This window comes from Humulus lupulus, chromosome 6, assembly GCF_963169125.1.
Source record: "Humulus lupulus chromosome 6, drHumLupu1.1, whole genome shotgun sequence".
Lineage (NCBI taxonomy): Eukaryota > Viridiplantae > Streptophyta > Magnoliopsida > Rosales > Cannabaceae > Humulus > Humulus lupulus.
Genome location: NC_084798.1, coordinates 166274839 through 166298339, shown reverse-complemented (window position 1 = coordinate 166298339; position 23501 = coordinate 166274839). Strand labels below are relative to the sequence as shown.

Genomic DNA, 23501 nt, shown 5'->3' with positions numbered 1-23501 from the left:
AATCCTTTATCAAATTAATTATTTATAATTTGAACCTTGATTTAAACTTATTTATTAATTTAGATACAAATTTATCTTAATTAATAAATCTTCCCTAATTTATCTTTTCTTCTCAAAATTACATAACTCTGTGAAACTATCCAAAATTGACCTGGTCAACTTTGATAATTCTAATCGATAATTAAATCAATTAATTGAGACTGTCTAGATGATTTTATCCAAGGTATAATGGGGACCATGAGCCTGTGAAATCAAGCTCCAATAAGTTATCATAAATCTAACAAATAAATTTACTAACTTATTAATTCCTCGTAACTCCACTAAAGACTCGGAATTGCACTCTTGAATTCATAGAACGCTCTATAACAAATATAGATACGCTATTAATTATCCATTGTTACAACCATAATTATCACTCAATCTTCTATAGAAGGTCTACAATGAGATGAGACTAAAATACCATTTTACCCCTCATTGTATTTTATCCTTAAAACACTTAGTTCCTTGTAAATGATATTTTAGTAAACTAATATTAATTACTGAAATGAGATCTCTATCATTTAACACCTTGAACCAAACTAAAAGGAAACCATCGTTTCACTTGTTCATCAGAAGCTATAGATGTTCATATCTATGATTAACACTCCCACTCAATTATACTACCGAGTTCCCAAGTTGTAAGTATGGGCTAGTCCGTAGGGTAAGCTGGTAACGAACAAGTCAAAGAACTCAAATAATACAATCAGTTAGAATACTAACCTCTCAGAATTGAGATTGAATTGACCTATGGTCAACTATATGATATGACTAGAATAAATAATAAATGTATGTTTACTTATCATATTTGTTGTAACTCAGAAATAAAACTCTACTCAACATAAACAAATTCTCAAACACATGTAAAACAACAATGTATATGCAAAAACCAGAAAAATTATGAACAATCAAATAACAGAATTTAATCAAAGAAAAGAGAAGAAGAGACACAAAGATTATCCTGGTTCAGTCACCAATATGGTGACCTAATCCAGCTCTTCCCAATCTGGGAGTTCCCTTAGTTATTTAGAAAGTTACAGGCACCAATATTCTTGTGTACACCTCCAAGCCTCTTCAATGAAGTTGTCTTCTACACCTCTGTTCTAATCTCAAGAAAAAAGTTTTTACATACAACTCCTCTTCTTGCTCGTTGCAAACACACACTATATCTCTCTATGAAAACACTCAGATGACTCTCTTTTTTCTCACTCACCTCTAAAGCTGGCTGTTACTCATATTTATAATGAGAGTAACAGAACCAGTTACAAGAGATTACTTAAAACCGAAAAATAGAATATTATTTGAACTCTAACTAACTAACAATCTAACTGTTTAACAATCTTGCTGTGGATTACAAACAGTACAAATTCCTCCTTAATTCATAGTAAGATGAGATGAAAGGGAGACCAGTTGGGAAGTAAACTAGCTCATTAGCTTGCTCCAAAATTCAGCAGCTCCAAGCAATGTTGAAACTTGCTGATTGTTAGCACTTTGGTTCCAGCATTAGTGGGGTTCTCCTCACTTGCAATCTTCTCAAGTTCAATTTCTCCACTCTCTATCTTGTCCCTTATCCAAAACATTCTTATGTCTATATGTTTGGATCTTTCATGGTAAACAGGATTTTTACTCAGGTATATGGCAGATTGACTATCTGAGTATATCACTGTTTTGTCTTCAAACATTTGGATTTCTTTCAGCAATCCCTTTATCCAAACTGCTTCCTTGAAGGCTTCAGTTGTTGCCATAAACTCAGCTTCTGTAGTGGAGAGTGCCACTACGGGTTGGAGCTGAGATTTCCAGCTGACACAACACTCATTTAACAAAAAATAGAAGCTAGTTAATGACTTTCTTGTGTCCTTATTTGCAGCATAATCAGAATCCACAAATCCCTTTAAATTTATCTTCTCTCCATTCTTTCTAAACAGCAGGCCATGATTCTGAGTTGACTTCAGATATCTTAGTAACCATTTCATTCCATTCCAATGCTCTTGACCCGGATTTGACATGTATTGGCTTAGAGTGCTCATTGCATATGTTAGATCTGGTCGAGTGCTCACCATAGAGTACATCACACTTCCAATTTCCTTCGCATAGGGTACATTAGCCATCTTTCTTCTCTCTTCAATTCTATAGGTAAACCAGCCACTTTAGCATCTGTCATATTGAACTTTCTGAGTATATCTTTCACATACTTCTCTTGTGATAACATTAACATTTGTGCCTTTCTTTTCTTCATGATATGTATCCCCAGAATTTTTACTGCAGCTCATAAATCCTTCATTTGAAATTCACATTTTAGCACATTTTTCAGTTTGTTGATATGATCCCAATCCTTTCCCATTATAAGCATATCATCTACGTAAATGAGAATAAAGGTTTCAGCTGAAGTGTTCAGATTTGAGTAGTATAAACAAGTATCATATTTTGATCTTGAGTATCCAAATCTTGTCACCACTGAGTCAAACTTTCTGTACCATAACCTTGGTGACTGCTTGAGACCATATAAAGATTTCCTTAGTAAGCACACTAGTTCTTCCTTCTCTGACCTCTTCTCAAATCCCTCTGGTTGGCTCATAAGGATAGTGTCTTCAAGTTTTCCATTTAAGAAAGCAGTCTTGACATCAAGCTGCTCTATTTCCCAATCTTTCTGAACTGCAAGGGCAATCATTATTCAGATTGTCTTCAATTTAACTACTGGTGAGAAGATCTCTGTGTAGTCCACTCCTTCTTCTTGATTGTATCCTTTTGCCACTAAGCGAGTCTTATATCTCTTTGGTTCAATCTCTGACATACCATCTTTAATTTTGAAAATCCATTTGTTGCCGATGACCTTCTGCCCAGCTTGTCTCGTTACTAATTCCCATGTTTTGTTCTCCTTTAATGAGTTGAGTTCTTCAAGCATTGCTTCTTTCCATTTGTTTGCATCTTTGCTACTGATTGCTTCTTTAAAATTCTTTGGTACTTCCTCCTTAGACTCATTCTTCATTGACAAAGCATAAGCTATGATGTCAGCTTCAGCAAACTTTGTTGGGGCTCTTATTTCTCTGCGTGTACGATCTCGAGCTAGCTGGTAGTTACTAAGGTCTTCTTTTCCTTCTTGAGGTTTGGCTTTTTCCTTCCTTTCTGTCAATATTTGTTGGTTGTTATCTGGCTGTTCTGATATGGCTTCTTTCCCATCATGCTTTTCATATGCTGGTTCAGTTTTGTCACCTGAAACATCAAGAAAAGTACTATTCTCATTTCTTTTAAAAGGCAAATCTGCTTCATTAAATATAACATCCTTACTGATTACAATTTTATTTGTTTCTAATGACAAAAATCTATATCTTTTTACACCATTTGGATAGCCTAGGAAGATGCATTTAATTGATCTCTTACTCAACTTTTCTTCAACATTATGAGCATATGCAACACAGCCAAAAATTTTTAAATGAGAAAGAGATGGGGGCTTACCAGACCATAATTCTTTAGGCGATTTCAGCTGGTTTGCTTGGCTTGGACTTCTGTTAATTAAATAGCAAGTAGTATACAAAGCTTCCCCCCCAAAAATGTTTCTTTAAACCGGATTCAAGTAACAAGCATCTAACCTTATTTAATAAAGTCCTATTCATTCTTTTGGCTATTCCATTTTGCTGTGGGGTCCTAGCTACTGTTTTGTGTCTTTGTATACCATGTTTTGAGCATAAATCATTAAACTCCTGGTTTACAAATTCTAAGCCATTTTCTGTCCTAAGGGTTTTTATTTTTCTATTAGTTTGAGTTTCTATAAACACCTTCCATTCTTTAAACTTATCTAAGCATTCATGTTTATGTTTTAATAGAAAAACCCAAACTTTTTTGCTGAAATCATCTATAATAGAGAGAAAATATTGATTACCTCCTTGTGTTTTGATTCGGCTGGCACCCCATAAATCTGCATGTATATATTCCAGCACATGTTTTGCTCTGTATTGGTTGTTTGTAAACTTTATTCTATGTAGTTTTCCCTGCACACAAATTTCACAGAAAGGTAAGTTAACATGTGTATAGTTTCCTAATAATCCTTGCTTAGATAACTCTACCAATCCTTGTTCACTGATGTGTCCCATGCGTGCATGCCAAATCTTTGTATCTGAGTTGCACTTGTCAATAGTAGCTGCAAGTGCTGGTGCCATTGCTTCCCCATCAAGTATATATAAGCCATTTCTCTTGGTCCCTTTCATCACTAACAAAGCTCCCTTTGAGATTCTCATATTTCCATTATTGATCTTGTGACCATAGCCATCATCATCCAAAGTCCCTACTGAGATGAGGTTCCGTTTTAAATCTGGTATATGCCGAACTTTAGTTAATGTTATGATAGATCCATCAAAACTCTTTATTGCAATAGAACCCATTCCAATTACTCTGCACTTGTGGTCATTTCCCATTACCACACTACCACCATTTATATTTGTATAATTAGTGAACCAATCTCTTCTTGGGCTCATGTGAAAAGTACACCCACTATCCAAAATCCATTCATTTTGATCTTTCTTGATCGTACTAGTATGTGCCTCTCCATTTGTCTTTGTTGATTCTAACTGTGTTGAAGTAACAGCGAATACATCTCCATCAGAGTTGTAGTCTTTATCTGCTAATGCAGAGAAATCTTCATTCTTTTCGTCTTCTTCCTTTTTCTTTTTGAGTTCCCAACAGAATTTGATCAGATGGCCTACTTTGCCACAATGATGGCACTTTCTTGTTTCTCTGTTTCTTGACTTAGATCTTGAAAACTTTCTGTGTGGCCCTCTTGAGTGACTTCTTCTTGTGAGCCTTCCTCGAGCCATCAAGGCCTCATCTTTGTTTGTCTTTTACCTTGCTGCCTTTTTCCAAGTGACTTCAGCATCCCTTGACCGAAGTGCTCCCATAACATCATCAAGTGTAAGCGTGTCCTTGCTGTACATAATGACTATTTGGAGCTCCTTGAACTGATCTGGTAGTCCGTTGAGAAGAATCACTGCCTGATTCTCTTCCTGAATATTTTCACCCATGTTAGTAAGAGCCAAGACAATTTTATTCAACTCATCAAGATTTTGATCTAATGAATTAGATGCATTCATTTTAAATCCATAATACTTCCCTTTCAAGAAGATCTTGGTTGCTATTGTCTTTGCCATGTAAAGTTGTATCAGCTTGTTCCAAATTCCCAGAGCTGTCTTCTCACTAATGACCTGCCTCAGAACATTATCTGAGAGATTCATTATGATTGCTGATCTAGCTTGTTTGATGATAGTACTGTCTTCAACCTTTCCTTCTCCTTCTGGTTTCTTCTCTGGCTTTTCTTCTTCTAGAGCCGAGTCTAGTTTCTGGTATATCAGGATTGCCATCATCTTTTCCTTCCACAAGCTGAAGTCTCCGAACCCGTCGAATTTTTCTAAATCTAATCTTGCTGAAGATGAAGCCATTCTTTATTCTTGTTTTTTTTTGATGAATAAGCCATTGTATTACTCAAAAACAAACAATTACAACCACCATTTGTACACCCAATACATATACAATAACCCACAGTATTCTACCGGGTTAACAGACCCAACCAATCATCCCTGATATCTGACTAATACAGATCAAAGCAACCTGGTAAAAAAATCTCTATCTTTCCTAGAGGCTTTACAAGGAAATACACTAAGCAATCGAAATTACAATCACTTTGAATTCTACTAACTGTATGATGCACTTGCCACAACTTTTGATTCCAAAGCATATCATTTCTTACTCTCCAAAGATGGTACACTGTCGCAGCAAGACAGGAGAAGAATATACTTTTATGTGTACTCGACACCTTCTTGGCATGATAAATGCAATGCAGGAGCCTGTGTAGATTGATGGACTGTGCATTCCAATGAAGCCAGCCTTTGATAGCCTCTAAACACCTCTTGCTGTATGTACACTTGAAAAAGAGATGGTCTATGTCTTCATTCTCTGCTCTACACAGCAAACAAACCAGATCCATATTAGAATTATATCTAGCTATTCGATTCTTTGTGTGCAGCCGTTCCCACATGACTAACCACATGATAAAACGATGTTTGGGAGTGATAAATCTATCCCAAACAAATTTCCTCCACGGGACTCGGACTTCAGGAGAAACTAGCATATTTACACCAAGTTGTAAATGATATCTCTGTGATAAGAATGAATTAGAAGAGATTTTGGCTTTAAAGCAATCCTTCACAGCTACTAAGCGCTTCCAGTACCAACTACAATCTGAGGGACACTTGTAATCCCACCAATTCTTGTCCATCAGATAAACGCTATTAATCCACTTGACAAAAAGGTTATCTTTCTTTTTGGCAATTGCCCAAATATACTTTCCCATGGCAGCTAAATTCCAATCATGTAATCGCCGAAACCCCAATCCACCAGCCGCCCTTGATGCGCAAGTATACTCCCAAGCAATCAATCCTGGTAAATGGGAGTCTGAGATACCTTTCCAAAGAAAAGCCCTACAAATTGCTTCAACATCTTTTATCAATTTCTTTGGTAGAATCATTATTTGAGCCCAATATGAATGCATTGAGATGAGGACTGAATTGATCAAGGTCACTCTCCCCATATAAGATAGATTCCGAGTGCTCCATGAACGAATCCTACTAGTCATCTTCTCCACGATGCATTGACAATCTGCTGCAGAAATTCGTTTAGAACATATAGGTATCCCGAGGTACCTGAAAGGCAGGTAACTTCGAGTGAAACCAGAAGCCGCCAACACTCTATCTACAACAGCATCAGAAATTCCATGACAGTAGATAGCAGTTTTCTCAGCATTAGGAAGCAAACCCGAAGAAGAAGAGAACAACTTCAAACCCCTCAACATAAGCATTATTGAAACAAAATCTCCATTGCAAAAGATAAGAAGGTCGTCCGCAAAACATAAATGATTCAACTTCAGATTTGAACATTTATTATGGTACTTGAAACCAGGTAATGACCCCACCTTGCTCATAATTCGGGACAAGTATTCTAACCCAAGCACAAACAATAAGGGGGAGATGGGATCTCCTTGTCTAAGTCCTCTTTTTGATGCAAAGAACCCATGTAAAGAGCCATTGAGAAGCAATGAAAACTTGGGAGTTGTTACACATGCCATTACTAAATTTGAAAAAGATTGAGGAAACTCAAAAGCCTTGAGCATCTCTTCAATGAACCCCCATTCTATTGTGTCATACGCTTTCCTTAAGTCAATTTTTATCATACAACTAGGTTTGCAATTGCTCCGCCCATATAGTCTCACCAAATCCTGACACACCATGATATTATGGGCAATATATCTTCCATGCACAAAACCCCCCTGGTTCTCAGCAATTAAGTCAGGCAAAATTTGTCTCAATCTTGTGCAAATCACTTTCGATGCAGCCTTATATATCACATTGCAACACGAGATAGGCCAAAAATCACTCACACTTCTCGGACAACTGCTCTTAGGAATAAGAGTAATGGTAGTTGTATTAATTGCCTTAAGAATTTTTCCTGATCTCAAAAAGGACAGAACAGCAGCTACCACATCTGAACCAACCAATGCCCAATTATCTTGATAGAAACAACTTCCAAAACCATCCGGACCTGGAGCCTTCAAACCAGGAATAGAGAAAATAGCTTCTTTGATCTCCTGAGCTGTGTACTCAGTTTTAAGTATGCTGGAATGCACCTCAGAAACTTTTGGCCCAAGATTGATTATACAATTCTTCACCCGATGTTTGTTCTGCATCTCAGATCCAAGGAGTTGATGATAATATTGTAGAAAGGCTTCCTGAACAGCAAGAGGAGTATCACACCAGACCCCCTGCGCATCCTCTATTGAAAAAATTCTGTAATGAGTTCTCCTTGCCCTCAGTGACGCATGGAATATTGCTGTGTTTTCATCTCCATTTTTAGCCCAAGAAACTTTGGCTTTCTGAGCTAAAAAGAGAGAATAAGCCTTATAAACTTTAGCATATTTGTCCCGAGCCACCTGTTCCTCATTCTGTAACCGAGAGTTTTGGGGATCTTTATTCACTTCTTCCTGCAAAATCACCAACTCCTCCTTTGCTATCATTTCTGCTTTGTGAATCTCATGAAAACCTTCCTTATTAATGCACTTAAGAATTTGTTTTAGGCGTTTAAGTTTAACTGTCAGCTGATACATATCCGTGCCCTCAACTCCTTCCTGCCAACACTTAGCAATTCGCTCACCAAAATCATCTGCATCCTTCCACATTTGAAAATATCAAAATGGCTTTTTGCCACTAATCACATCGTGATATATAGAGACCAAAATGGGGCTGTGATCAAAGCTTCCCTCAGGTAGAAAGTTAGCCTCCGAATACTGAAAGCAATCTGTCCATTGAGGGTTAACTAAGGCTCTATCTAACTTAGAGAAAACTCGATCCGCTGGTTTCTGCTTATTATTCTAGGTGTAAAAAGTCCCAGAGTATTTCAGGTCTTCCAAATTACACTTTTCCACACAATCTCGAAAATCTTGAGTAGGACTTTTAGTAGATCCTTTTCCCACTCTTTCATTGCTAAACAGAATATCATTAAAATCCCCCATAACTATCCAAGGCCCCTGAATTTGTAGTGAAATCTCTGCCAAATCCATCCAAAGCTGGCTTATCTTCTTATCTTCATTAAATCCATACACAAAAGTAACCTCAAATCTGTCTTGTTTCTGTCTTGGGTGCACAACACAGTGAATTACTTGAGTTGTACATAAGCTAATATTAACAGTAAACAAACTTGGCATCCATGCAACAACTATCCTCCCTTTATCAAGCCAAGGATTATTATTTGTAAAACACCAATTCGAAAAAAGATTAGAGTATAGAAAACCCATGTTTTTATTTTTAACCTTCGTCTCAAGGAGACTCACTAGCCCAGCTCTTCTAGAATAAATCAATTGCTTGATTTCACGATGTTTTTGATGGCTATTGATCCCCCTAACATTCCAACACAATATTTTATCCATTAGAAGTAGAGGGAACTCCCCCCTCTCCCCTAAGACCAATTACATTCTCCTGCTCCTGACTATTCAGTATATCAAACCTATTAGCCACCTTAGTCTTAACTGGAATAACTTCTTTTTCTATTCTTTTCCCTTTCTCAACTTTTTGAAAACCCTCCTTATCTACACTTGGTACCACTTTCTCCATGTTATTCACTTTTACTTTAGGCACCCATTGCTGCTTCTCTGCTTCCTTCTCTGTGATCTTCTTCCTACACTGCTTAGTCTCATGCCCCAAACCTGAACAGCTATAACAAACAAGGGGTAGCCATTCATATTTCACTTCCAACTCAATATCCCTATCGAACTCATCTGTAAATGAAATTGAATTAGGAAATTCCTGAGCAAACTCCACCTCTATTAGCACACGAGGATACAACAACCTATCTCTGTGCTTGGTTATATTATCAACTTGTAAAGGTTTACCAATCTGCCCAACTATCTTGAATAAGGATTTCTCACCCCAATACTTGATGTCCAAACCCTGTAATTGAATCCAAGTCGGCACACTAGTAATGTCATCCTTAGAGAAATCATCTATCGGATTCCAAGGTTTCATAACCACTGGTTTCCGATCAAAAAAGATATACCCTCCCTGTAAGACCTGATCTCTCTGCTTCAAATTATGGAATCTAATGATAAAGATCCCCTTAGCAATCAAACCCACCTTAACCACAGCCTCCTTCCACATTCTTCTTGCAAAACCATCAAGTATATGTAGGGGCGGATTGACTCCCATTACAAAACAGACTATGGATGGTTGCCAGTAGCTTACCTCTTCAGCAATATCATCAAAACTAATTTTCACTTTCGGGGTAGGATCTCGCTGCTGAACACCATCGTTTCCAGATATATTCAGACATTCACCTTGGGTCTTCAACTGCCCCATACCATTCGCACAATCAATAGATCCTTGAACATCCCCCAGCTCAGATGAAGGACCAGCAAAACAGGGTTCCAAATTCTTAACAATATTAGAACGCAATATTGGAGGGGAGATTTTCTTACCCAAACTTACATTCTGTGCCGTGCGGTTCGCTATTGTTACCCATTCAAAGAAATTCTGTCGAATTTCACTTCGTTTTCTGAACAACTCCTCCGTCTCTTCTGGAGAGTATAGAGTTTCCACCCATTGTTCGTCCGGCTCCTTCTCATTATCAACTTCCAACTCTTTTACTCCCAGTACATCATCCATTGATCTCGTTTTAATGATCCGATCCGAAGAAGATGGACCAGTTTTCTTAGTTTTCGGCTTCGATTTGGTTTTTCCGGTTGCCTTCGCTCCTTTCGCCATAGCTCCGGTGTAGACACCGAAGGAGAGAGAGAGAGAAAGAAAAACCTTTTTTATAAAATAATTCCACTTTTTTTTTTTTTTGGTTCAACTGAGTTCTTGCTTGCTTAATCCAACCTGGATCTCTGATACCACTGTTGTAACTCAGAAATAAAACTCTACTCAATAGAAACAAATTCTCAAACACACGTAAAACAACAATGTATATGCAAAAACCAGAAAAATTATGAACAATCAAATAACAAAATTTTATCAAAGAAAAGAGAAGAAGAGACACAAAGATTATCCTGGTTTAGTCACCAATATGGTGACCTAATCCAGCTCTTCCCAATCTGGGAGTTCCCTTAGTTATTTAGAAAGTTACAGGCACCAATATTCCTGTGTACACCTCCGAGCCTCTTCAATGAAGTTGTCTTCTACACCTCTGTTCTAATCTCAAGAACAAAGTCTTTACATACAAATCCTCTTCTTGCTCGTTGCAAACACACACTATATCTCTCTATGAAAACACTCAGATGACTCTCTTTTTTCTCACTCACCTCTAAAGCTGGCTGTTACTCATATTTATAATGAGAGTAACAGAACCAGTTACAAGAGATTACTTAAAACTGAAAAACAGAATATTAGTTGAACTCTAACTAACTAACAATCTAACTGTTTAACAATCTTGCTATGGATTACAAACACTACAATATCAACTGTCAATATCGGTCCAGTCTAATGTAACAAATACATCCGATCTTATCAACTTTGCTAATGTTCTGGAAAGAACATAACACTACAATGTGTAAGTAGATCATATCGTAGATTGGCAAGTCAATGTAAATCTTGTGCACTGACTAATCTTAGCACTAACTTATTTTGAACATATAATCATATTTATATTTTACTGTGATTACGTCACTATAAATATGATTAGTTATATGCTCGGAATTTAATAAAAGTTTAAATTAAATAAATAATTATGAAAATAAAATATGTGAGCAAATTGATTGACCAAGTCAAAAAGTAATTTTTATTCTTTTATTGATAATAAATAAGATTACAAAGAAATTGAATTTTGAACGAGGCATAAAATCCTAACATTTCATACTTCAGTGCAGTTGAAGATCAAGACTCAATGGACAGACACATGCTCTCTATTCTACTTCTGAAAATATCAGATAGTTCCCACGTATCTATAAAAAAAATGGATACAATTTACTTCAGCCAATATACATTTGGCTCACTGGTAGACACAGTTCCAATCAAATTGTGATTACAATTTTGCCCCCAAAACGAAAAAAAAAAATGAAATAATAATATATATATATATTCCCAAACAGTTAAAAAGTAATACTTTTTCTTATTCATATAAATAGTATTAGTTACACAACTGGTTTTTGAAGGTACAAAGCAACAATATCAACTTGTTGCTACAGAGTATTAAGCCTTGTCTTATGTGAAGGATCCAACACCTCAATTGGACCTGATTGATTGAATAAGTGCCCTATATATATAATCTGAATTCAGTATATCTAAGATTATCAGTATAGTACAATGAAGTACACTAATAAATGGAAATATAGTAATAGTATAAACTACTGGAAAAGAGATTACACTTGCACATTTGAATGACTGTGTAGGACATGTGTTCCATTCTCATGAATCAAATCTCAGATTCATGGACCTGTAAAGTGCTGCTACCCATGGTTTTTAGGGCACTTTTGTCTTAAACCAGGGGTTGTATGTATTTCTCGTATCCATAATCAATTTTTGAGGGGAAAAAATCTCCAGAATCAAGTTTTCAGAATAAATTATCTCAAAATAAAGTTACTTTTTTGCTCATATATTATTTGTCTTTTGTGTTTGATTCAGAAACATTAGTAAAAAAAATCACGTGACCAAATACAAATACATGGGTAATCGAAATTACCTTGAGGCCCTCAACAAAACTTCAGACTAGTCCTGGGAAACCAAGGGCATTAAAGGAATAAAATCTGAAAAACCAAATGGCAACCGACTAACACGTGTCTTGGTGAAAACAAGTGCCCATAGGCCTTGGAATTCAAAGCAAAACCATCAAACTCTGCACAGCACAACTGAACATCAGTCTCTGATTCACTCGCACCACACCGACCCCTTTTCACCCAAAAATGCTTATAAATATCCTAACCAAATCCAACTACTTCAATTCAATCAAAGCTTAAAATAAAAAACTGATAGAGCTTTTATCTATTTCCTTCTTAAGTTGTTATTTCTTTCATTTCAATTTTCAAGTTGTCTTTATCATACAATGGCAAAGAATGTAGTTCAATCTTCCCTTGACCAACGGCTGGCCATGGCTAAACACTGTTCTCATGGTATGTTCTTCTTTTTGTTGCTTAATCTATCAATACAAATGCTTATAATCCATGTTATGAAATTTAGATTTGAGCTTTTGTTTAGTATATAAATGCTATCTTAGTAATAGTAAAAATGTGATGTGAGTCTTTATGATGAGTCCCAAAATCTATTTAATAGATAACCAAGGATGAGAAAAGCAATATAAATGGTATTTTTGTTTTGTATATTACTATACTATTGTGATGGGAGCATAGACGTGTGCATAAAATCACAAGTAGGTAACTCGATTAAAATGATTGATATCCTCAATAAACATAGACTTTGACCAATATCGAAAAATCATTCAAGAAATGCAATGAAACTTTACCTTTTCCTCTAATTGTTTTTCTTTTCCTTTTACACAAAAACAGAAGGTGTCAAAGCAGGAGCTAAGGAAGCTGTTGTTGCTACTATTGCCACTGCCATTCCAACTGTAAGTTCCTCCCTCATAATTAACCTTCTAGTCCATACATGTCATATAAATATATATATATATATATAATGTTTAAAATATTATGCTTGTTTACTTGCAGCTTGCTAGTGCGAGAATTCTGCCTTGGGCAAAAGCCCATCTCAACCACACTGCTCAAGCTCTTATTATCTCCACAGGTTACTATACTCTTTTATCTTTAAATGCCTGCATTCAAAAGTTCAGTTATATTAGGATAAATATTGGGTTTTTGTTAATAAAAAGTTGAATCAATCTGATGGCAGTGGCTGGAGCTGCATATTTCATAGTTGCTGACAAGACTGTCCTGGCCACAGCTAGGAAGAATTCCTTCAAGCAAGCCACTACTAATACAGAAGCATAGATTAAAATTTTCACCACAGCTGAATTCAAAGTCCAATTTATACAGGACTAATAATATCAATTATTTTTTTTGCCAATTCTAGTACCATGAACCAAACATGTCTTGGTCCTTCATGTATTACTACTACTACTACTACTTCTTCCAATTGCCCAAAATAAAAAATTATAGTTGAACTTGTATTTACCCTTAATTAATCAGATGTGACAAATTTGTGTTGTGGAGAAATCCATTTCAATACATAGGGGGCTTAGTGGAATGGATTACAAATTTGTTAAAATTAATCAATTCTAAATGCAGAAAAAAAAGGAAGAATAGGTAAAGAGTATTGTTAAGGGGACTAATGGTTCCCAACATTACAATGAGGTGACATACTATTATTGTTGCAATTCAATATTAAGTCTCACACATTTTAATTTAATAAGTATTATGATGTATTGCTATTAACCATAGATTGTTACTTCATGTGGTGTTAGACAACTTAAAGTGCCAAATAATACACTCTATAATAAACCTCGAGAACACTATTCTTCCGTTCTTAAAACTAGAAGCACTCCTTACTAAGTCTCTTTTTTTCACTCACCAATGCATTTCCAAATAATTCGAAATCTCTATATAGATGGTGTAGATATTGACAAAGAATTGTTGTGCATTTAGGAACTCTGATACGTCAATATTTATAGTATTGGTCTGGTCCATTACCAACAAATGAATTTGAATTTGGAGATAAAATTTAATAGAATTTATTTTAGCTATTTATATTAGGGTTTATATTTTTTTAGACTCGGTGTTTTGTCTCATTACCTGTTTGGATCCTATATTTTGACAAATTATTTTTTGGACCATGTGTTTTGTGAAATTGTTCAAATAGACCACTAAACTCAATTTTGATGAAAAAAATGAATAAAACAACACAATTGTTAGACATAATGGTTGTACTTTTGTTCGGAGTTGTTAGTTTGGTGAATTATTTGTGAATTTAGTTAAAAAAACTTTGATCGAAATCGGGTATAGGGGTCTATTTGAACCACTTTACAAAATACAGGGTCCAAAAAGTAATAATTTGTCAAAACACAGGGTCCAAACAAGTAATGAGACAAAACACATAGTCCAAAAAAATATAAAACAAAAATATCTAAAATAAATATTTATAGGATTTCAATTAATAGGATAAATTAGTTTAAATTCAAAAGATTTAATTTTAGACTTAATATTTAGATTTAAAAACTAATATTATCCTACTAAGCTCACATCATACTTAACAATATAGACAGAATTAGTATTTTTATTGATAACATTGAAAGTTACATCATTGGTGCACAACTTAACCAGAGTACCCCCTTTCCCAAAAATACATTGGATTTGGTAAGAATAAGTTTATCGGACTCAAAAGCGACTTTAATGCCGGGCTTGCCAAGCAAATCACCACTTACCAAGTTTCTACTCATTTCGGGAACATAAAGTACATTCACTAATGTTACTTTCTTGCCAGAGGTGAAAAAGACTTCAATGGTACCTTTGCCAAGTACCTTGGATTTGACCTCATTACCCATTTGAATCTCATGGTTGCCCTTTGACTCTTCAAAGGTCTTGAACAATGATTTTTCATAGGTGACATGGGCGGTGGCACATGTATCATACCACTATCACTTCACCTTGCCTTGGACCGCATTCACCTCACTAAGGGTAGCAACTATATTCTCCTTTTGAGTTGCATTTACCTTAGGTCCTTGTTGGTCTTTTCTATGCCTACACTTTCTAGCATAGTGACCCTTTTTCCCACACACAAAGCAATGACCTTTCTCGCCCTTAAACTTGTTTGGGTTAGTTCTTGGACCCAAGGATGTCTCATTACCCTTCTTGCCTTTCCCTTTGTTTTTGGGATGTTTTGGTTGTGACACTGCATTTGCTTTGGAAGTCTCTCCATTAGACCCCTCCACAAGTTTATCTCTACATATCGATTCCTCATCGATTCGAATATGTTTTTGGATTTCCTCCAAAGAATAATCCTCATTTTTATGAATGATTCTTTTCTTATAGCTCCTCCAGGTTGGTGGTAATTTAGCCACTATAACACCAACTTGAAAAGCCTCGGGAAGCTCAATCTTCAAAACTTTCAATTTGTTAACAATTATTAGCAATTCATGTATTTGAGAAAGAATAGGTTTATCACCAAAAAATTTGAAATCAATATATTGAGATATCAAAAATTTTTTTGGTACCTTCCTCTTCCACTTTGAATTTTGTCTCAAATGCATCCTATATTTCCTTTGCCGATTTGGTCTCGGTGTAGAGGTCATAGAGCCTATTGGAAAGGGCATTAAGGATATGACCCCTTCAAAGGAGATTTTCCTCCTCCCTCTTCATTCTTTTCTCCACCTCCTCAGGAGTGTCTTTGTCAGATGGCGTTGGGAGAGGTTCTAGAGTGGACTCTAGAATATAGGCGATCTTGAGAGTGGTCAAGAGAAATCTCACCTTGTCTTGCCATCTAGTGAAATTAGACCCATCAAACCTATCCAACCTCACTAGGTCTTGATTCATGATCTTGATAGTCTCACCTTCCATTGAAACAAACAAGGGGTAAACTTTTGAATGTTAGGAAAATATATGTTATTTCAATGGAATTGGTAAGAAATATTACAACTCTAACCAAAATAATACAAATAAATAATATTGATTAAATAGTGTTACAACTCTATGACTGAAAATACAAATAAACAATAGAAGAATTAGAAGAAGAGAATGGAGGAATACAACTCTAAACAAAATATGCAAATAAAACAAAAGTATTTGTAACAAAAAGAAAAGAAAAGATTACAACTCTAAAAAAGAAATACAAGAAAATAGAGAAGAAGAATATGAAGATGAAAAGAAATAGAATAAAAGAACAAGAACAAGAATCAAATGACAAACAACTCTCACTCACACTACCAAAGTGAAGAGTTGGGGATCACCAACTTGAACAAAGTTTGAAACCTTTGTCCAAAAGCTTATTTCCCCCTAACTCAAGCACTAAGGGATCTCTCACATATTTTGGAAATTGCTTTCTGGAATAATCAAGCCTCTATGTGTTTTCTAGCCAAGTGCTCTAATGGATAGAAAAAGTTGTGTCTTACAGTGAGCAATAGGCTCCTATTTATAGAGTTTAGAGACACCCTTTGAATTTCAAATTCCACCAACCCCCATGGATGTTACCAATGATTAATTGGATGTTTGTAGAATTAAAAATGAGATTTGGGAGTTATTTGTGTTTTTGGAGCCGTTAAAAAATTATTGAAAAAGCTGAAAAAAAAATTGGCCAGTCTACCTCTGTGGCCGCGGCCAGGAGTATCAGTGGTCGCAGCCACTGGTCTCTGTTTCCCAGGCCGCGGCCACAACCAATCCTGGTCGCAACCACTAGCAAATTTTAGCACATGAAAATGTGCTGTTTTTCCAAACGGTTCCACTCTATTCCCAAATGATTTTGTAACCCCCAAAACACATTATTAGGATTAAAATCATATCTCTAACAACCATTTCACACATGGCTTTAAGAAATTCATCTCAATATTGTGTAACATCAAATCTACACAATAATGGGCAATATTTGAAAGTTACAAATTTGTGACTGAATTTGTAACATCAAATATGTTACATATTTAGATATTCACACATATCTAAATATTGTAACTCTCTATTATATGTTACAATATGTGACACTCTTTGTCACGTTTATTTAATCTAAAACATTATATTATAAAATAATATAACACTTTCTTTCTTGAAAAAGTAAGTAATCATGATCTTTTCGGTTTCCCAGGCACGATTTGACAGTTATTGCAATTTCCCAGGCCAGAACCCTAAGTTTTCATCATTACACGTCAGATACTCCTAACCGGTATAAATACCCCTCTTCTTCCTTTATTTCACTTTCACACGATCATTCTCTTTCTTCAATAACACTCAGAAAAAACCTTTGAGCACTTCAGACATTTTAGCGCGATCTGAGGCATCTTTGAGCAACTCTGAGCAATTTCCTTCAACCACTTCACTTCCAATAAGATTTCAAACCCCTCCTACTGAATTTGTAGCAATTTCCCTGCATTTTTGGCTATGATTTGTCTGTTTTCGTAACTGATTTTGCATGTTCCTGAGGATAATCGGTTTCGGGTAAAGCGCATAGGACTTTATGGAATATAGTAGGTATTTTAGGCAGTTTATAGCACATAATGATGTTTAGGAAGGGTATTTGGGCATATTTTCACTGATCCGGACACAAATTCCAAGTAAAAATTTGATTTTTGGTATTTCGGAAAAACTAGGTTTTCCCCACCCATTTATGAAGTTGAAAAGTTTTTCCGAATTTTTTTTTCAAATTAACTTTTTGATCTATTTTTCCAACCTGCTCACAGGTTTTTTGTGTTTTTACAAGGATGCTGCCGGTCGGATAAAAACTTAACTTTTATCCACGAGCAGCGGTGTCCTTTTTATTTTTTATTTTTTTTATTTCCTTCTTTCTCTATTGGTCGTAGATTCTCACTTCCCTGTATTCTTCTCAGATATTAATGCAAGATCCCTAGGGAGGTGAGAGACCAATAGACAACGATCTCCTTGCTTTTTTATTCAAAGATCAGGAACAACCTTCTCTGCCCATACCAGAGCCTTTGACATCACACCCTATTCCTACGACCAACTTTCCTTGAAAAGCACCAAAGAAAAAACAAAATATAGGTCGTGTCAAACAAACTGTCCAGAGAAAAAGAAAAACCACTGACTCACCTACCAGCCAGCCAACGAAAAACATTGAGGGTCCTTCGAGCAACCCTCAAACCTTAAGGGTTGCAACACAAGATATCCAAACTAAGACCCATCTACATGAGGGTCCACGAGCAGATGTACCCTAGTACATTGCCCCTCCAAGCATCATATCAACCAGGATGGTGGCAAAGTATCCCAAGAAGTATGGGCTTCCTAGGATTACTCTATATAAGCCTACACCCGACCATAGGGCAAACGTGCCCGGAGGTGCCTTTAGTTCCTGGTCAAGGTACCACATAGAAGTGAGGGAAATTTTTCCCTTGCACGACTTTTTTCGAGGGGTAGCAAATTATTTTGAGGTCGCCCCATTTCAAATTACCCCCAACGAATATAGAGTGCTTTCACCACTCTATATTTTGTATAACCATAAAAAGTGGCTTGTGCCCACCTCTCATGAGATTAATTTTTTGTTTGATCTCAAATCCAACCCCACCCAAAATAACACGGGGTTCTTCCATTTTTATCACCAGGAATCTGGTCGCACATTCCTAAGTGATATAACTTACAAATACAATGTGGGGAAGTACTTCCAAGAGTATTTCCTGGCAACCAATCTGGCCGCAGATAACATGGCCTTCACTCGAGGAGGTAAACTCTTTAGTCTTTGTTTGATATTCTCTTGGTCATTTTTTGATTTTGTTCTCTGTCCTTAGTTGGTTTGTGTCTAGGTCCATGGTATCGACCAGAACCCACTCCAAAAATGGAGATAAGGGCTGCAGCCTTGGCTAGCATGACGCATCTAGAAAAAAATGTCATGGAGCTGGTCACAGAAAGCAATTTGAGGCTAGTCGCCCTTTTGGAGCCTCACCAAGAGGTGAGGGAATCGACCACGAGGAGTACCACTAGAGATGGAACTGAGGAACAAGAAAACCCTGAACAGCAATAAGATGTGGCACAACCCTTAAGGCGTCGTCCGACGGGAGTGACCATCCAAGAGCCTAACCCAAACGTTCGACCAGCTGATATCCCTCCTCAACATGGGAAGGGAAAACAAAAGTTGCCTGAATACGTTGGTCGCATGTTTGAATTCTCCGACGAGAATGGCATGAATTTCTCACTCTTAGATACATTGCCTGTCCCTTATCATTTATTTGATAAGGATGACAACTTTAATTTTCTAACCAGTAGTTTTAGCTTGAACTTCTTTGAGGCAGATAATGATTGTAGTTATAGTTCCTTAGATAACATAGCGACCAGCAATTGTAGTTCAGGTACAATACTTGGAATTTCTTTTGATTTGTTTTCTCTTTATGCAGAACTATTGCTTAACATATCTACTCGTTCTTTTTTTTTTTCTTGTAGTCATACAAACCAACACCACATTTTACATTTATGCCTCTGGGGGAAAATCTTATGGCTCAAAGAAATAGAGCAAGAGAGACACTAGGGATGCCAGTGGGGCACCTCTAAGCAAAAAGACTCGATCAGCAAACACTCCAGCTCCCACTCCCTCCAGGACAACCACTCCTCTTCCACCTCCTCGTACTGAGTCCTCTACCGAACAGGTGGGAGGATCCCCGACAACAAAATTGTTGAGTCATGCTTCCAACTCAATAGTCGATAAACTCCAGAAGGTATCCAAGCACCGCCTCAGTAAAGAGGCCTTTGCTTCCCTCCCTCCGTTAAGACCCGAGCTGGTCCTTGCTCGGGCTCAATGAAGTGCTTGGCATAAGTTTCTTTTCTTTATTTTATTTTAATCGACCAGCATTGCCTTTTATCAATACCAATCGCTTTATTTCTTCATTGTTTTCAGGCTCTTCTGACTGTGAATAACATTTGGCGTCGTGTCGAGGAGATCAGGTCGAAACATGCTGAGGAGATCAAAGCATGGGAGGCCAAAGTTGAACCATGGGAGGCCAAAGTCAAAGCAGCAGAGGACAACATTGCTGCTTTGATCGAGGGGCTGAAGAAAAGCCAGGAAGATCTGGCTAAGGCTGGTGCCTGCCAAGGATAAATACATGGAAGCTTCTCAGACCAACTATAAGCAGGTAGTCAAGCTGCAAGAAGATCCGATCGCAAGCATGAAGGAGGCCACCAGACTGGAGGATCGGGTTAAGCTGCTCAAAGAGCAGAATGCAACGACTTGGAGAGGTTCCAAGGAGCCATCTTCAATTGCTTTTACATGTTCTGGAAGAAAAATCAAGGCACGAACTTATCTTCCTGAGCAGGTAAAAAAAGTTGAACTTGCCAGTTGTGTTGCTCGCTTGGAGGAGGAGAAGAATGCCCTGGAGTCTCTTGAAATTTCCTTTGAAACAGGCGTCAATGGCGCCGAAAAGGAAGCTGGAACGACTGTCGACCAGTAACATCAACAAGACCCCACTTGTAACGTCCCAAATTACCTAATAAGGCTTAAGGCCTTGATTAGGGGGCCAAGATGACAATATATGGAATTATATGCTTATATGATATATTTGTGTATGATTATGTGATTATATGAGTTATATGATAGTATAACTAGTTATGCATGTTTAGGAGTACTAAATATGCATGTGGGCCCGTTTCTTATTAGAAGGACAATTTTTGTAATTTGGCATGTTATGGGCGTAATTGTATATATGTGAGAGACCACATTATTATGTGGGTTTATTTGGGTTATTCGACATGAGACGATCCTAGGGAGCAAGTTAGCGGGAAAGTCACAACGAGACCCAATACCCGACTCGAGGCAAGTCAAGGAGTATTTTAGGTATTTAGCACAATATCGGGTTATTGGGAAACAAAAATAAATAATTGAGGATATATTTGGAGTTAGTGAGATTAGGAGGGAATACCGGAGATTTTGACCATTTTGCTCTCAGGGACGTTTTTGGTACCCTAAGCCTCGGGATTAGCTTAAGTAACTTAAGCCTTAAGGAAACAAAACATAAAACAAAGAAACACTTTTCTCACCAACCGACCCCCCTCTCTCCCCCTCATTCTCTTTTATTTTCCAAGTGAATTGCTTGAGGAAACCAAGGGATTTTTGGCTGAAAACTTGGAAATTGAAGGCTTGAACTTGGGAATTGGATTGGCTACAGCTAAGGGGACTTAAATCACAGTTGGGGGTAAGGTTCTAACCTCTGTTTTTACTAAATCTTGTTAGAGTTTTTGGTGTTCTTGAGCTTGTAGCTCAAATGTTGGATTAATGAGTTTTGATGATTTTTTCATCTAGTTTTTGGTTGGGTTTTGTTGCTGGGAAGATATTAAATCTGTTATGAGGATTGAATTGTTGTTTTAGGGTGGATTTGGGGTGGTTTTTATTGAGTTTGGCTGGAGAAAAATGGAGGAATTCTGGGTTCGCAGGGTCAGGTCGTGGCCCTGTTCTTGGGGCGTCGCGACCTAATCGAACCTAGGGCCCTTAAGGGGTTCTGTCTGGGAGGCGTGCCGCAACCCTCAAGGGCAGGTCGTAGCCCGTGTCCCATTCCCAAGAAGAAGGGGGCCTCTGACTTGAGGGGCGCGCCGCGACCCTCAAGGGCAGGTCGTGGCCCGCCTGAGCTGTTTTGGCCACCGTGGGTTTTTAATGACGGGAATTTACTCCTAAGGGCTCTGGATCAATTATACTACCCGGTTTAGTATAATTTGAGGTCTCGGAGGCTAGAACTTGATTCAGAAGCCTTTATTTGCTTGTTATTGAAAAAATCCTATATTTTGGTTGTGACTAGGTTATCGCTAGGGGGCTTAGAACTGAGATCGTGCTCGAGGGTCGTTCTTATTTTATGCTATACTCGGACCTGAGGTAAGAAAACTGCACCCAATACGTGATATATGTGTGATTAGGGCTTGGCCAGATTGTTGACTATAATTATGAATAGGGCTTGTGCCCCTGAGAATGAACATGTTTAAGTTATCATTTTTCTTGTTGATTAAAAATACTTGAATATTATGTACCTAATTAAGTGTTACATGACTGTTCACATGGATTGCATAGTTAGGGCTTCACCCCTTTAAGGAGCATGGTTATTACTATGTTTGCGATTACTTGATGATGTTATGTGATTAATATGTATGCATATTTGTATTGTCTAAAGTATGCTTATCTATATCTGTTTTTGTATCTGTATCCGAATACCTGGTTTAGGGCTTGACTTATTAGTCAAGGACGACAATAGTGCGCTGCGCGTTGGTCGAAAGGCTTAGGCCAAAATTAGCAACGTACTATTACGTTGGTTGACCCAATGTTCATTGGAAAACAAAAGTGTTTGGCTAGCTCTATGTCTAGTTACCCAGAGCTAAGGGCGAGGGCCCCAGGTGACTTTATGGACATATAGCTAGGGCATAGGGCCTCGGGGTGAACTCTATGGTCAACTATTCAAGGAAGCAGCCCTCGAATGGTCTAATGACCATTTATTTGTAATTGTAGGCCTGTATGAGTAGGTTATTACTGCTAGGCATACTAGATAATTATATGGAAATCTGTATTTTCTGTTCATGCACATGTTTAAGTTTTCTTGTTGAGCCTTGGATCATAGGTGCTATGTGGTGTAGGTAAGGGAAAAGGAAAGCTTGACCAGCCATGAGTTGGAGAGCTTCGGTGGCAGCGTGTACATACACGGCTGCTCGTCCACCACGACTGAGGATATCTTAGAGGAACTAGGGTTGTAGCCCTAATTTGCCGCTTAGGTTGGCCGATTGTAACTTTTGATATATATACACCTCTTAAACACTTGTTTGTAATATTTTGGGGATCCCATGTACGTATGAAACTTTTTAAATGAAAGTCAACAATTCCTTGACCAAAATTTTTAACCCTAATCTTTGACGTTAACCTTAGTTACACATTTATAACCAAATGACTTGATTAGCAAGTCTAACACTATTTAAAGTACACAGTGTAACAATCCTTGATTAGGAGGACGTTACACCCCCCTCTCTCCCCCCCTACCCCCCAGCTGCACAGTATATATATATATACATTTATGGGGGCACTCTTAATGGTTAATATCTATGAATGGTTACTTTAATATTATCCATTAGATTAAGATCAATGGTCCATATTTATAATTGTTAATTAATATTTCTAAAAATAAATTTTGATTTTTTATAAATTTTTTTGAAAGGCTACTTGATTACATGGCGGTCACATATTTATTAAATTAAAAGTTAAAAAAATATCTTATTTGAGCAGTATATATGAAGATTCAAAATTAATGTAGAAAAAAATCTTTACCTGTTGGTGACTTGCTATACCAAATCACTATGTTGCCGTAAAATCATAATTGTTAGTAAC

The 23501-nt window shown here is 37.0% G+C and overlaps 3 protein-coding genes across 3 annotated transcripts; 1 reads left to right on the top strand and 2 right to left on the bottom strand.

Annotated features, from left to right (window-relative positions):
* Window positions 1-1466: 1466 nt before the first annotated feature.
* On the bottom strand, window positions 1467-2144 carry LOC133785648 (secreted RxLR effector protein 161-like). Its single transcript, XM_062224869.1, has one exon. The coding sequence runs from the start codon at window positions 2142-2144 to the stop codon at window positions 1467-1469; it is 678 nt and encodes a 225-aa protein (XP_062080853.1).
* A 3467-nt stretch (window positions 2145-5611) lies between these two features.
* Window positions 5612-8251, bottom strand: LOC133785647 (uncharacterized). The gene has a single exon (XM_062224867.1). The coding sequence runs from the start codon at window positions 8249-8251 to the stop codon at window positions 5612-5614; it is 2640 nt and encodes an 879-aa protein (XP_062080851.1).
* A 4175-nt stretch (window positions 8252-12426) lies between these two features.
* Window positions 12427-13738, top strand: LOC133784289 (early nodulin-93-like). Its single transcript, XM_062223705.1, has 4 exons — window positions 12427-12667; window positions 13061-13122; window positions 13223-13298; window positions 13404-13738. Exons 1-4 carry the CDS (start codon window positions 12601-12603, stop codon window positions 13499-13501), a joined length of 303 nt encoding a protein of 100 aa, XP_062079689.1. The 5' UTR covers window positions 12427-12600; the 3' UTR covers window positions 13502-13738.
* The last annotated feature ends 9763 nt before the right edge of the window (window positions 13739-23501 follow it).